The sequence below is a fragment of the Danio aesculapii genome, chromosome 6 (assembly GCF_903798145.1).
Source record: "Danio aesculapii chromosome 6, fDanAes4.1, whole genome shotgun sequence".
Lineage (NCBI taxonomy): Eukaryota > Metazoa > Chordata > Actinopteri > Cypriniformes > Danionidae > Danio > Danio aesculapii.
The window spans coordinates 30,090,856-30,105,636 of record NC_079440.1 but is presented as its reverse complement, the minus strand read 5'-3'; the positions used below and the strand labels follow the sequence as shown (position 1 = coordinate 30,105,636).

The 14,781-nt window shown below is 32.4% G+C and overlaps 1 protein-coding gene across 3 annotated transcripts in view; it reads left to right on the top strand.

Annotated features, from left to right (window-relative positions):
- The window catches only part of sap130a (Sin3A-associated protein a), a 61,569-nt gene that overhangs the window by 28,029 nt on the left and 18,759 nt on the right, over positions 1-14,781 (top strand). For all 3 annotated transcript variants that reach the window (XM_056459932.1, XM_056459933.1, XM_056459931.1), the window contains exons 6-11: positions 8,093-8,217; positions 9,735-9,859; positions 9,967-10,111; positions 11,388-11,478; positions 11,567-11,671; positions 13,270-13,417. In XM_056459932.1, the coding sequence (XP_056315907.1) occupies positions 8,093-8,217; positions 9,735-9,859; positions 9,967-10,111; positions 11,388-11,478; positions 11,567-11,671; positions 13,270-13,417 (739 nt within the window). The remainder of the gene's footprint in view (positions 1-8,092; positions 8,218-9,734; positions 9,860-9,966; positions 10,112-11,387; positions 11,479-11,566; positions 11,672-13,269; positions 13,418-14,781) is intronic.

Below are 14,781 nucleotides of genomic sequence, written 5' to 3'. Positions count from 1 at the left end.
TGATATCAAGGATTTACATTGTTAATAGTGGAAATTCAATTCCTGATATCAACAATTCGCATTCTGGATATTAACAATTAAGTTGTTGATATCAAGGCTTCGGATTCTTGATATCAAGAATTCATATCTGGTTAAGCAATAAAAGTAAAAACGGCTTGCCAGAATAGCCGTTTTGTCTTTTATTGATAACAGGATATAAATTCTTGATATCAAGAATTAAATTGTTGATTTCAAAAATCCGAATTCTTGATATCAACAATTGTATTTCTGCAAATAGTGACATCATTGCTGATAACAAGAATTAACTTTGTTACTAGTTGAAATGTAATATTGAAATCAAAATTTACCTTATTTGATATCAACAATTAAATTGTTGATATCAAGAATACATATCCTGAGAATGAATAAAAGTCAAAACGGCTTGCCAAACCTCTTATGATACTGTTCTGTACCTTTTATGGTACAATTGAAATAAAGATACACAATTGTTTTCATAAAAAAGGTACATCAGTGTTGGACAATATCTATGAAAATAAATATTACTGTAAAGGCAAAGTGATTTTATGAATAATTTCCATATTAAAGCACAAATCATAGTTTAAAAGCATATGTTTAAGGAAACTCTAAAACATTAATTATTAAGTTCTATAATGCAAAACAACTGGCAAAACAAAACTGTAGGTATTGTAAACTAAACATTTAAGGCATTTTTAATAAACATTTAGTAAGCATTTTCTGATAAATACAGTTTCATTATTGATATCTGCACCTTTTGGCATTTTCCTTCCACTGTGCACATGAGCAGGCAAAAGTCCTGCAAAGTGTTCATGCAGACATTTTAGTATTATAAAACTAATCAAACATTGAGCATACAGTATCTTGTTACAATTCATTCATTCATTTTCGGCTTACTCCCTTTATTAATCTGGGGTCACCACAGGGGAATGACCCTCCAACTTATCCAACATATATTTTACGCATCGGATGCCCTTGCAGCCGCAACGCATCACTGGGAAACATCCATACACACACACTTTTACACTACTGTCAATTTTAGCATTCCCAAATAACCTGTACCACATGGCTTTGGACTGTGGGGGAAACCGGAGCAGCCGGAGGAGACCCACGCGAACACGGGGAGAACATGCAAACTTCACATAGAAATGCCAACTGGCCCAGCTGAGGCTCAAACCAGCAACTTTCTTGTTATGAGGCAAACGTGCTACCCACTGCGCCACCACATCGCCTTCTCGTTATAATACTTTTTGCATAATTCAATTTTTATTTTAAAATTAAGTAAATTCAATTACAAAGCTATTGTGTGAAAAGAAAAACGGTTTATATTGTAGTTGGGAGAATGTATTTCGGTAACATTTTTGTGAAAAGTGTTGTGAAATGATTAGCAAAAATAGATCTTTTGATTGATGTTAAAGTATTTTTAATTCATTATTGTAAATGGAAAAGGTGCCTTTTCACAAAAAGAAACCTTTTTTTAAAAAAACATTGTTTAGAAATTTATTTGATGTTTGATATTTACTGAAAGTAAGTTGACCCATGATTTTGGATATTGCAAAATGCCTTTAAATAGTTCTTAAAGGAACAGATTTGACACTGTTAAAGTACAAAGTGTCTTGTCACTGTAGTGGTACCTTCATGGATCAGATTTGTACGTTTGATCAAGGTACAATATTGTATCTGCAGGTTAAAAAAAACCAAAGGTACATTTTGTTTTCTCATGGTACAAATCATGTCCTTAAAGGTTCAAACTGAAATGGTACAAATTTGTTTCTTTGTCTTAAAATACAATTCTGTTCCATTAAAAGTACTGCCCCAGTGACAAGGGACAGTACCTTCTTTGGTACAACATTGTATCATTTTTTCTGAGAGTGCAGGCCAGGGTTACATTTTTCTATATTACTTTTTTGTCCATTTTGATGACACGATAAGGTACATTGCCCAAAGAGAAGATTTGTCAAATTTTCAGACACAATTAGTTCTTTAGTCCTACACCCTATTTAACTAAGGACACCATTTTATCTTTTGAGTTATGATATTCTCTGTCTATTCCAATCTGATATATTGTTTTGTCAAAATAACACTATGACATACTGTAGGCAGGTCACAAAAAAAGCATTTACTTATTTGATTTTTAAAAAACGTATTTTATAATTTAATAGCTGTTGGTCTTAAGGTTAAACACATTTATTGTTATGATTACAGATTAAAAATGTAAATTAAAAACTGATCTTTGACTAAACAAGAGTTGTTTTTGTGCATCTGCTTCTACCGTCTTTGCTCTTGGTCTGACTCAAAGCAAATTGTGGGAAAACCAAATCACATTAATATTAATGAGCTCATTACCATAGGTATTTCGGTAACACTTTATAATAACTGCACACTATGAACCATTTATTACACATTAGCAAATAGTGAATTCATTATGTGTTAAGCATTAACTCTACATTAATAAACGTTAGTAAGCAGTTTATAACTGCAGCTACAAATGCTGTATTCTTGACTTACAACCACATTTATAATGTGCTTAATACTTGTATTTTCCTACTTTGTTAATGATTTATTTTTCATTACTAAATTAAGTATTGTATTATTTACAAACCATTTAAGAATAGTTTGTGTATTTTAAAGATCATTCAGAATGAGTTAGTAAATGATTAATAAACTATTAAAATTAACATTTATAAATCTTATTATTCATGCATATACTAATAGTTAATTTGTATGTTAATAAATGCTTTATTAACTCAATTTCATCCAGTTTTGTGATCTAATCTAAAGTGAGGACAATTTATGCTTTATAAATCTCTTATAAATGACAGTTAAAGGCTCAGTTATATTCCAAACAGGAAAAACAAACATAAACAACATTATTCATACCTATTCATTTAAAGATACACAAATGAAACAGTATCAAATAAAAAATAAATCTCTGCAACCTTACGTGAAATAAAATTACCATACAGTTTAAACACTGCATCTTATTATATTGTTAAATTACTATATTACTGTTGTTTTATCCAATTTTATGTTGTATTTTGACACTCCTGTTATTCAGCAATGTTTAAACTTTACAGTAATTTTACTTTTTAGATAAGTTTGCAATGATGATTGTTCAACTGATACTGAGCCTTTAATTGTCATGTATAAGGGATTTATAAAGCATAAATAGTCCTCACTTTAGATTAGATCACAAAACTGAATGAAGTTGAGTTAATAAAGCATTTATTAACATATTAGTTAACTATTAGTATATATGCCTAAATAATAAGTTATATAAATGTTGATTTCAATAGTTTATTAATCATTTACTAACCATCGACTACTCTTAAATAGAACTGGTTTGTAAATAATACAATATTTAATTGAGTAATGAAAAGTAAATCATTAACAAAGTATGAAAGTACAATTATTAAGCACATTATAATTGTGGTTGTAAGTCAATGATAGATCATTTGTAGCTGCAGTTATAAACTGCTTACTAACGTTTATTAATGTACAGTTAATGCTTAACAGATAGGGAATTCACTAGATGCTAATTCTTAGTAAATGATTCATAGTGTGTATTATAAAGTGTTACCAGTATTTCTACATGTAAAAATGATATTTCTAGATATCTGCAAGAATATTTTTACTAGTTAAAATATCATTGAATATATAAGTAATTACATTTTCACTAGTTGTAAAGCTAAATTCAGATATCAGCTGCCTTCATTGATATGAATAATGAATTTGTTACTAGTAAAAATGTCAATTCCTGATATCAAGAATTCATTTGATACTAGTTGAAATGTTAAATCTTGATATTAGTTAGATGTATTTCAACATGTTAATTTGTTATTTCTGATATCTGAAAATGGATTTCTGATATGAATATAAATTATGATATCTAAAAAGTCTTTCTTACTAGTAACAAGCACATTTATGGTATCAGAAATTAACATTTTCACTAGATCAAATATTACAATTTTCATTAATAACAATTCAATTGTTGATATCAAGAATAGACATTTGCACTGGTATCCATATGACAACTGATATCAAAAATAAAATAATTGTATTGTAAAAGAAATGTACAAGTAAGAATTGTATTTCTGATTTGTAAAATTAAAATTTTAACTAGTAAGAAATCAGTTCTTGACATCAACAATTAAATTTGAATGGCAGTCTATGGTGACATTTAACTAGTGAAAATACAATTACAGATATCAATAACTCTAATTCTTACTAGTTGAAATTCAGTTTCTGATATCAAGAATAAACATTTTAACTAGTGAAACTGAATTGTTGATATCAAGGATTTACATTGTTAATAGTGGAAATTCAATTCCTGATATCAACAATTCGCATTCTGGATATTAACAATTAAGTTGTTGATATCAAGGTTTCGGATTCTTGATATCAACAATTTAATTCTTGATATCAAGAGTTCATATCTGGTTAAGCAATAAAAGTAAAAACGGCTTGCCAGAATAGCCGTTTTGTCTTTTATTGATAACAGGATATAAATTCTTGATATCAAGAATTAAATTGTTGATTTCAAAAATCCGAATTCTTGATATCAACAATTGTATTTCTGCAAATAGTGACATCATTGCTGATAACAAGAATTAACTTTGTTACTAGTTGAAATGTAATATTGATATCAAAATTTACCTAAATTGTTGATATCAAGTATACGTATACTGAGAATGAATAAAAGTCAAAACGGCTTGCCATAGATCCTGAGAATAAATATAAGTCAAAACGTATATTTTTTGATTTCAATAATTACATTTGTGATATCAAAAATGTTGATTGTTGATATCAGGAATTACATTTCCACAAGTACCAGCCCGAATTCTTGATATCAAAAATGATTTACATTATATTAAGGCATACATGCCTTGATAACCACGGTTCATTATAATGTCTAAAGAAAAAGTCTAAAAGATGTCATTTGGACAATTGTACTAAGTCAAAATGTGAACGCTGTGAACAATTTCTACTTTTTTAAACTTTAGATTTCTACTTTTTAAATATTTTTAAAATAACAGTTTTAAACTCATTTTAAATGTTGGACTGATTTTAGTATTTATTGCATCCCTTTTTATATCTGAGCATATGAAGTTAATTTGAAATGACAAGGGTAAGATTTTTTTCCCACTATTTGTTATCGTTTACAAGGTTTTGTTTTTCATGAGTACATTTTGATTCACTGTTGTAACAGGGTTTTTACTCCTGCTCTTCAAATGTATGATGTACTTGATGTACTTCAGTTTTAACATTTTTAACCTTTGCATACTGTTTTTAGTATTCAGTAAGTTTTGTGGCAGCTTGTTTTTATTATTACTTATTATTCTTATAATGTTATTATTAATGCAATTAACTCTTTACTCAGATTACTATGAATTAGCACATTGTGTGTACATGTAAACAGCAAGTATGTGTAGCACAGATCACAGATCAATGATGTTTAAGAAACAATTAAAAAAACTTCTCATTCAACATAATTTTCTTGAAGTATGCATCTAACCCCAGTCAGTGTTTTTGTTATGTTACTGGTCCTGGTAAACCATGTTTGACCCTTTAAACCACTTTGCTTGTTGTGTATGAATGATTTACACAAGGAGACCCTTTAAACCTGTGTGTCCCAACAAACCATGATACAGATGACCCTTTAAGCCTGTGAAAAAACAGGTGTAGTTTTTCCACAACTCCATGGTCTCATGTGATTTTTTAAGTGAGATGTATCTTAATGAGGCCATAACAGATAGTTTGATATATAAATTTCATTTGTAGGTTGTAAGGAAAGGTGTGTCCCCCTAAACCACAGTGGTTACATGCTGTCCCTGTAAACACTATATACCTGTATGTGTGTGTGTGTGTGTGTGTGTGTGTGTGTGTGTATATATGTGTGTGTGTGTGTGTGTGTATATATGTGTGTGTGTGTGTGTGTGTATATATGTGTGTGTGTGTGTGTGTATATATGTGTGTATATGTGTGTGTATATATGTGTGTATATATGTGTGTATATATATGTGTATATATATGTGTATATATATTAGTGCATTATCGTGTGTGGCCATACACCCAAAGCACTTCACAATCATGGTGGGAGGGGGGGGGTCTCTCCACATCATCATCAGTGTGCAGCATCCACTTGGATGATACCACGGCAGCCACAGGACAACAGCGCCAGTGCGCTCACTCAACCACACACGCTATAGATGGTATAGAGAGAGCGTGATACAGCCAATTCAGTGGATGGGGATGATTGGGAGGCCATGATTAATAAGGACCGATGGAACAAATTTGGCCAGGACACCGGGGTTACACCCCCACTCTTTACTAGAAGTGCCATGGGATTTTTAATGACCACAAAGAGTCAGGACCTCTCTTTTCCACGTGGTCTCCCATCCAGGTACTGACCAGGCTCAGCCCTGCTTTTTTAAGCTGCAGGGTGATATGTATTAAACTCATCATGTGGTTTTAAACCATTATAAGTTTTATTTTCTGTTGAACACAAAAAAAGATATTTTGAAAAATCCTGGTTGGTGGCACCCATTAACTTGCTCAGTAGGACAAAAATACGGTGGAAGTCAACAGGTACCATCAACTAACACTCTTCAAAATAACTGCTTTTGTGTTCAACAAGTAAAAACTCAGATAGGTTTTGAACAAGTGAAGGGTGAGTTAATGATGACAAAAAATTATTTGGGGTGAACTGTCCTTTTAATAATGTCTTAAGTCACAGCAGAAAAGAGAGTGTTTTCGTTTACAAGTACAAAAATCTAAATGTCAACATAAGTTTTTAGGATGCAAAATGTAGCAATTTTGTGTTTTTTTTTTTTCTAAAAATTGAACAAGATTAACTAGGTTTTAAAAACAAGCTGAAAACAAGGGCAAATGTCAGTGGGGTATGAAAATGACATTGCTGTTTGTATGAAGTAGATTTTTCTGATACTATAGGCAGGTTTTGTCTTTGTTGTTGTTTTATTCACAACATTGGTTTATTTAGATTATTTTAACAGAACATTATGCCAGTTGATTCCCTAGTAAATTTATCTTGGTTTATTCTTAGACGTTTTGAAGTTTTTACTGAAAACAGCTCAAAAATACTGTTAACAAAAACAATTCTTTTGTGTAATGTTCAGAAGGTAGGTTACCTCCAATTTTTAGCATTTGGGAGCAGAGTTATTCACACTTTAAACTATTTTCATGTGTGTTTGTGTAACATGAGTAGAAAATTAGTGGAGACGAGTTCCTCTGCAAATGCATTTTGTGTGGTCTGCAAATTTACATTTAGAGAACATAATGACATGTTGTGTCTGCTTCAGATTATTGAACATCTATACTTCGTCTTAATGTTTAAAATGTACATTTATTAAACTTGCATATGATGAATTTAGTTTGATTAAATATTTTGATAAATGTCCCCTTTTTTTCCCAGTGTACACTTGTAGTAACTGCCAAGTTACTATTATTATTATTAAAATATTATATTTTTTAAAGTGGATATTTTTAACTAACTCTTTAATGTCTTGATTTTTTATTATTTTTTTACTGTCTCATATTGCAGTTTATCAGGATCTAGAATCCAGCAGGGTTAATGGTGAAGTAGAGATCTGTATAACTAGCTGACCAAACAGTACTGCTGATTGACACAAAAAAATGAAAGTCAAGGTCATTTTATTCCTTCTATGAAATTCGATGTGTGCCAACAACCAGCATTGTTCAAAGTATCTTATTTTTTCTTCAGCACAAGAAAGCAACTCATAACGGTTTAAAACCACACAAGCGAGAGTAAATGAGAGTAAACAATCCTTTAAAAAATAAACACAACAATTAAATTAATTGAAATGTATTGTTTATTTCTCTCCACATCATTATTCTGAAGTTTATCTTTTCACTATTGGCTTCAAACCAAAATTTCCAAAATAGTTTCCAAATTCCTGTTGTTTTGCACATCTGTTTAAATCTAGAAATGATACACTATACGTATTCATGATAAAGTGTGTGTTTGTTTGTGTTTGTTTAACTTGAATTGTTGCATACTGTAATAATGTAATATGTGTGGCTGTGTTTGGGGTCTCAGGCGCAGCTGCTGCAGCTGTCATGTCCAGCACTAAAGGCCCTAATGTTCTCAGACCAGCGGGAGGAGGCAGTGCAGGCCCAAGCCAACCTGCAGCTGTGCAGCACATTATACATCAGCCTATTCAGGTGCAGATACTTCAGATCACATACAGTTACACAGAATAGTCCACTTGTCTGCACAGAGACTGGCTTAATGTTAATGTTGTTTAGAGGAGATTGATCTAATTGATCATGGAGTTTTATTATTCAAATCACACATTTATTTAAAATTGCGTGTGTGTGCGTGCGTGCGTGTGTTGTTTTTTTTTGTAAAAAAAAAATTAATAAAATTGCATTCATCTTGAAATTTACCAAGCCCACTTTAGTGTGCCCTTGCTGCCTTGTTGAGAACTGCTGGTTTACTTTGTCCATATCAGACATTGTATACTTTGGTTACCAATATCTTTTCAGGCTTGTGTGGACTTATGTCTTTTCCTTGTAACAAAACAAACAAAAATACTTTTTTGCAGCATGTTTATGAAGAAATTATTTGTTAATGTTACATTTTATTTCCTGAAACAATTTGCAAAAAAACCCATCCATCTATTTTCATTCATATTGACCTGCAACTAGTCATTTAATAGACTTTTCATTGACAGTAATAGCTGATATCACCTGCTTTATAGTCTTCATGATGGTTGTAAATTGGCCACATGCAAAACATTACTGTGCCCTTAAGCAGAATATAGATCAGTTAATTCAAGGACAACGCATACACTTAATGAACAAATACACCTCATTGAACATCTACACATAGCCATCACCTTTATGCTATATAACTGCAGGGTAACTAAAGCTATTAGTATTTAGTAAGCCCACACGGAATCTGCGTGTGCAGAAATCTGCAGGTTTCTGCCGAATTTTAGCCCATCATTGAGTCTATGTATTTACTTGTAAATGTGTACAAATTTATATTTATGAAATTAATTTTACTAATATTATTGTGATATAATAATAGTAATATTAAAATGTTCACATGATTTGTTTACAATACATTTTGTAAAGTAATATTTTCTATATTTTAGTAGATATATATATTTTATGAGAGACTTCCTTTGTTTACCAATTAAGTGGATCTAATTTGCATTGTAAACATTAAGTTGAAGTAAAAAATGTATTTTTTTTTTATTATTTCATATTTTAAGTTTTTAGTTATGGTACTCATAAAATTATTCAGCATAAATCCGCAGATTTTTTTACAAAATTATCTGCAGAAATAGCAAGAAATGCCTGCAGAGTCTGTCTGGCCACAGTAATGAGTTACTAGTTAAAGTTATTAGTAACTACTAAAGTTATGGTAACTAATATTCTTAACTTTTCATCAACTTTAATTGTAATACAATACTGTTGTAAAGCTGCTTTGAAACAATAGTTATCGTTAAAAATGCTAAATAAATAAACTTTAGTTTAATGTAAATGAGTACATATGTGTACAGTGACAAAACGGCATATCCTGGCCCTGACCATTCATACTTCAATATAGTTGTAGTAGTTTATGCATTTTGTTTGATGTTGCTGCTCATTTCTAAAATTTGCAATGAACTCTAATTCGCATATTTGCAACATCTTTCTCTGATCTTTACCCAATGTGTCTGCATTTACAGTCTCGTTCTTTGGTGACCACATCAACTGCTGTTCTACCCACAATGGTTGCGCCAATCCCAGCTGCTCGAACCCAGTCCCCGGTCATCAACACCACTGTCACACACGCTACAGAGATGGTTCATGGGTAATTACTAGCATTTATCATTTTTGCGAAGCTTTAAGCCAAGTACTTTTTGTCATGATAGGAGTGTTTATATTATTCTAATGATAAGCTTGACTTTGCATTTTTAGGCGGCCAGTGGCCATTCACCCTCCACCAACTACCATCAACATACAGCGTCCACCAACGCCCCGGGACACTGCAACTCGCATCACCCTACCCTCACACCCAGCTATAGGAGGCCAGAAGGCTCAGCCCCCTCATACCGTCACACAAGTCAGTTTTCTTATAAGCATTTTGAGTCGTCTCATGATGCATAGAAATGGGGGCATTCAATTGTTCGAAAGCTTCTCATTTACATAGGGCAGGGCGATATGGCCTTTTTTTTTTTAAATCCCAATTTTTTTCACCAAATAATTAATCTATGATTTAAATAGATTTTTTCCTGCTAAAAAAAAATACAAAAAATCTATATAGGTTATTAACCTATAATTACTTTAAGCATACATAATTATAGGATATAACAAATGCTGAAAAAAATGCCTTCAAGGACCTTGCTAGCTGTCATTTAAAGATCGAATTTAACAAGATTTTTTTATAACAGCAAACAATGATTTTATAATAATAATATCAATAAACCATATTATAAAGTTACAGTCAAACTAAACTCATAAAGATTGTTAAAAAGGGGAGCTATTCAAGATGATTTAATTATTTCCCTGTTATTTTGTACTGTTTATTTCAACATGAACTATGGAAGTCCAGAGGGGAGCGTCGCATGTGTTAGAGTGAAAACCGATTTTCATTCAAATAATTGGATATAAACTACACACTTGAGTTTATTGATGAAATCGATTTAGCGCTCAGCCCTATTTTTATAATGTTTATCCACCTTTTTTGAAATGTGTGACTACTCTGGAAAAATGACCTGCACCTCTAGTTTTGAAAACTTTCATTCAAAATAATTGAAACAAATCATTTTATAGAAAAAGGTTATGATTAAAGGAATGCAAATCCATAATGAAAGCTAAGTAGATTTGGCTTTGTGCTTTATTTTTTATCCATCTTGAAAATAACATTGTAAATGGTGTTTTAATGAGACATTATTGTCAATGACAATGTTTCGTTCGTCCAGATTATTTTTTTTTATATTCTCCAATTTTATATTATACCAAATATTTCTGCAAATAGTCTTGGGTTTTGGGGGTTATTCCTGGTCTGCTGAAAGTAATTTGTCTATTTTAATACGTTGACTTTTAACATTTGATTCATGACCTGTAAAGAGAGCAATTCCACCTCACTGAACCAAATTTAACAAAAGAAAAAACACTTCACTGTTCACATTGTTAACAGTTTAATGGATGCAACTTAATAATTCATGCTAAGCATCATGAGGTATAATAGGAAAAATGTGGGTGGAATGAGTTAGTTCTGCATAACCATAAAGTATTTTAGGAGGATATTTGAAGTTGCTTTAGAAGGTTAAGAGGGTGGTAAAACTCCTTTTACTTGTTTATGAACTTTGAGGATTTTTTTTTTTTTTTATCTGCAGAAGCCAATCTTCAACACTGTGACCCCTGTTGCTGCTGCCACTGTTGCTCCCATCTTGGCTACCAACACAGTTCCTTCAGCCACTACTACAGGTAACTTCCTCCCTCAAGATTTCATCTACAGAGACCAGAAATTTTCATGTGATTCATATATTTGTCTTTACTATGTACCCCAAATCAGGCTCTGCTTCGCATACCCAAATGACCAGTAGCACTATTGTCACCATGACAATGGCTTCACACTCCTCTCATGCTACAGCTGTGACCACCTCTGCCATCCCTGTCGGTAAGCACAAATTATTCTCTGCATGAACAAAATCTCTGATTCAGCCATAGGTGCACAGATTTGATAGATGTTCAAAAAATGTTGCATGAATACAAGTGCTCTTGAACAGTTGCAAAAAAGTCTAACAAGTGTGTAAATCAGTGTTCATTTACTTGGCAAATGTTTTTTTTTAAATATTCTAAGTCAATGACATTCTTTTACTGATGGAAGCTAGATGAAAACAATCAAAATCACTTTAATTGTTCTGCACATGTTTGAGCTGTAGCCTGTACTGATCTACCCGGCAGGAAATAAGCAGTAATTTGTGCATGTCTCATTAAAATGTACAATAATGAATAAATCCAATCCAAAGCAGAGTTTATACATGCTTCAGCAATAGTGAGTATGTTTGCATAGATCATCTTAATGCAATTATTATTTTGGGAATATTGCGATTAAACTTCACCTCATGTAAAAGCAATAAATCAATCTAAATAATGCATTTAAGCTCATATAGGCGGTATAAGCATAATTGTGTTTTAGTAAATCAGCCTATTATCTGTGCATTCATTTTAAACTAACATCAGCGTTATAAACTTCAGTAAAATCTTCAGTACAGATGTGTTAATTATATTCAATTTATGCAAATAAATATATCTGCTTGATAGAAAAAACTACTTAAAATTTAGATTAATTGAATTATAAAAATAATGCATTTTATGTTTGTTTTTTTTGAATATTTGTTTTATTAAGGCTTAATGTTACATCATAACTGTTAACTCAGGGCCTGTATTGTTAAAACCTTAATATCAGAAGACTGAAATATGATTAAAATTAATGGCTAAAAAAACTAAAAGGCTATGACTAAAACTAAATCAACATTAGCTGTCAAAATGAACACTGGTGTAAACAATAAGAAACAACTGCGCAGTGTCTCTTGAAACTCTTCTGTATGAGGAAGTACTTCCTGTAGATTCCAAAAATGTCAGAGGTAATCTTTGTGTACTGGGTTTTATTATTTTTTTTTATCAAAACGGCACTGCTGTGATGGATTTCACATCTCCATAATCAGCTAAACAAATTTCTAAATATTAATAATGCTTGTTAAAATTATCAATGTTAATTTTGCCTGTTCAAATTGTTATTCTTAAGGTGAATAATTGATCTGTGCTAGTTAATCTACTAAATAAATTGTTTGTTTTGTTAATTTTCATTCACAGTCTATTTTTTTGAAGTAGCAGTTCTTCTGTTGACATCAACTTGAGGGCTTCCATAGCAATAGCATATTAATACCCTCTTACCATTAGTTTGCTATGAGGGAATGATGCGCAAAAGAGTGCTCTGCCACTGCTCCATTTTCTGTTTTAGTTGTACATCAACATACTGAAATAAGTCAAGTCAGCAACTTCCATTTCTCACAGTCTTTAAAATCTAATAGCCACTTTCTTTCCTAAACAGCTCTTAAAAATAGAATAAATGAAACATGCAGATGATTTTTTTTTTGACTGACTAAATGATTGGATAGTATGACTGAATTGGATGGATGATTCACATTAGGATTAAAGCCTTAGGTAGGGTCAGAATTAGGTTTTTCTTGCTAATTGTTTCTTATCTTCCAGCTAAAGTTGTTCCTCAACCGATTGCCCACACATCACATTCACCACGCATCCAGCAGGAGTACTCCGGTGAAAGGCCCAACCTGATTCCGATCTCAGGTCATCGTTCTTCTCCAAACCCTGTCACAATGGAGGCTCGCAGTGATAACAGGCAAAAAACTCTTCCTGACATGGTTAAACCAGTGGTGTCCAAACTTAATTCAAGAGGACTGCTTTGCTGTCCTGCACAGTTTGGCTTCAACCTCAGTTAAATGCACCTTAACTGTAGTTAAAGCTGCACAATATATTATTTCAGCATTGATATTGCAATTTGCATTTGCAATAGTCAGGATATGCAATGTTGAATCTGAAATATAGTTGACCAGGATCTACAGAACACGTGATTTGAAGAGTCACAGCTTGTTCCGGCCCTCCAAATAGTGGGACCAAGACATTAAAAATAAATTTGGTTCAGTCAAAAAACGGCCGCTATGGTTCCGAAGTGACGTGCTTCTGTTTAATACAGCATGAGCAGCAGTTGAAGGCTGCGCAGAGCGTGAGTTACCATAAGCGAGTGGCGCGGGCAGCCTGAAACCGCACTGATATCGTTATTAGGGATGCAACGATTAGCCGATTTCACTATTAACTGTGCTTTTATTCGTCACGGTTAGTTAATTTGAATTTGAATTTATTTATTAAATAGGATAGCCCCTTGAGATGAATCATCTCATTTTCGAGGACGTCCCTAAAAGTTCATAAATCAAACCGAGTACAACACATCATAACGTACATACACTTGACAAGACAAACAAACAAACAAACAAGCAGCACACTCCACCTAAAACACTTCCCACAATCTGAGGCCTAGATAAACATATTAATAACAAATATTAATAACATTCGCAAGTTGTTTCCAGAAAAGAAAATAAATTAGCCCTAAAAAGACTAAGTGATCTAAAAATTGATCTAATTGATCTAAAAAAGGAAGGGAGATTGTTCCAGTCAGAAGGAGCTTTGTATCGAAAGCACCTACGGCCACTTTCTGTAGAAATTCTGGGAACGTAACCGTAAAGGCTTCTTTAATCGGCATTTCTGTTGCGTGGAACAAAACTGCTGCAGCTAAACAAAGTTATGACAAGTTGCCAACTATGCGCTAGTTTAAAGTTTCGAGCTTGTACACCGAGGCAAATACGCACGCACACCGGATTAACTATAGCAGCGGGCCGTTCCCAATCGTGTGCAAGATTGTTATTTCTAATGTAAGAATATGCCAATATGCTGGCACAAGCTGAGCAACGCGCTCGCGGCTTTCCGGGAACACGCAGTAGAAAACATCTCACGCTGTAGCAGTGAGAGTTGTGCGTGCCATTCAGTGCAATGTAAACAAAAGATATGTTACACAAATTACCATTAAAATTATTATGTATGTATGAACGCAGATGATGACAACAGTTAATCTATATAGCTAGCTAATATAAAGCTTAAAATTACATTAGACGTGATAACCATGAAACCATGATTACTCTTTAGGCTATA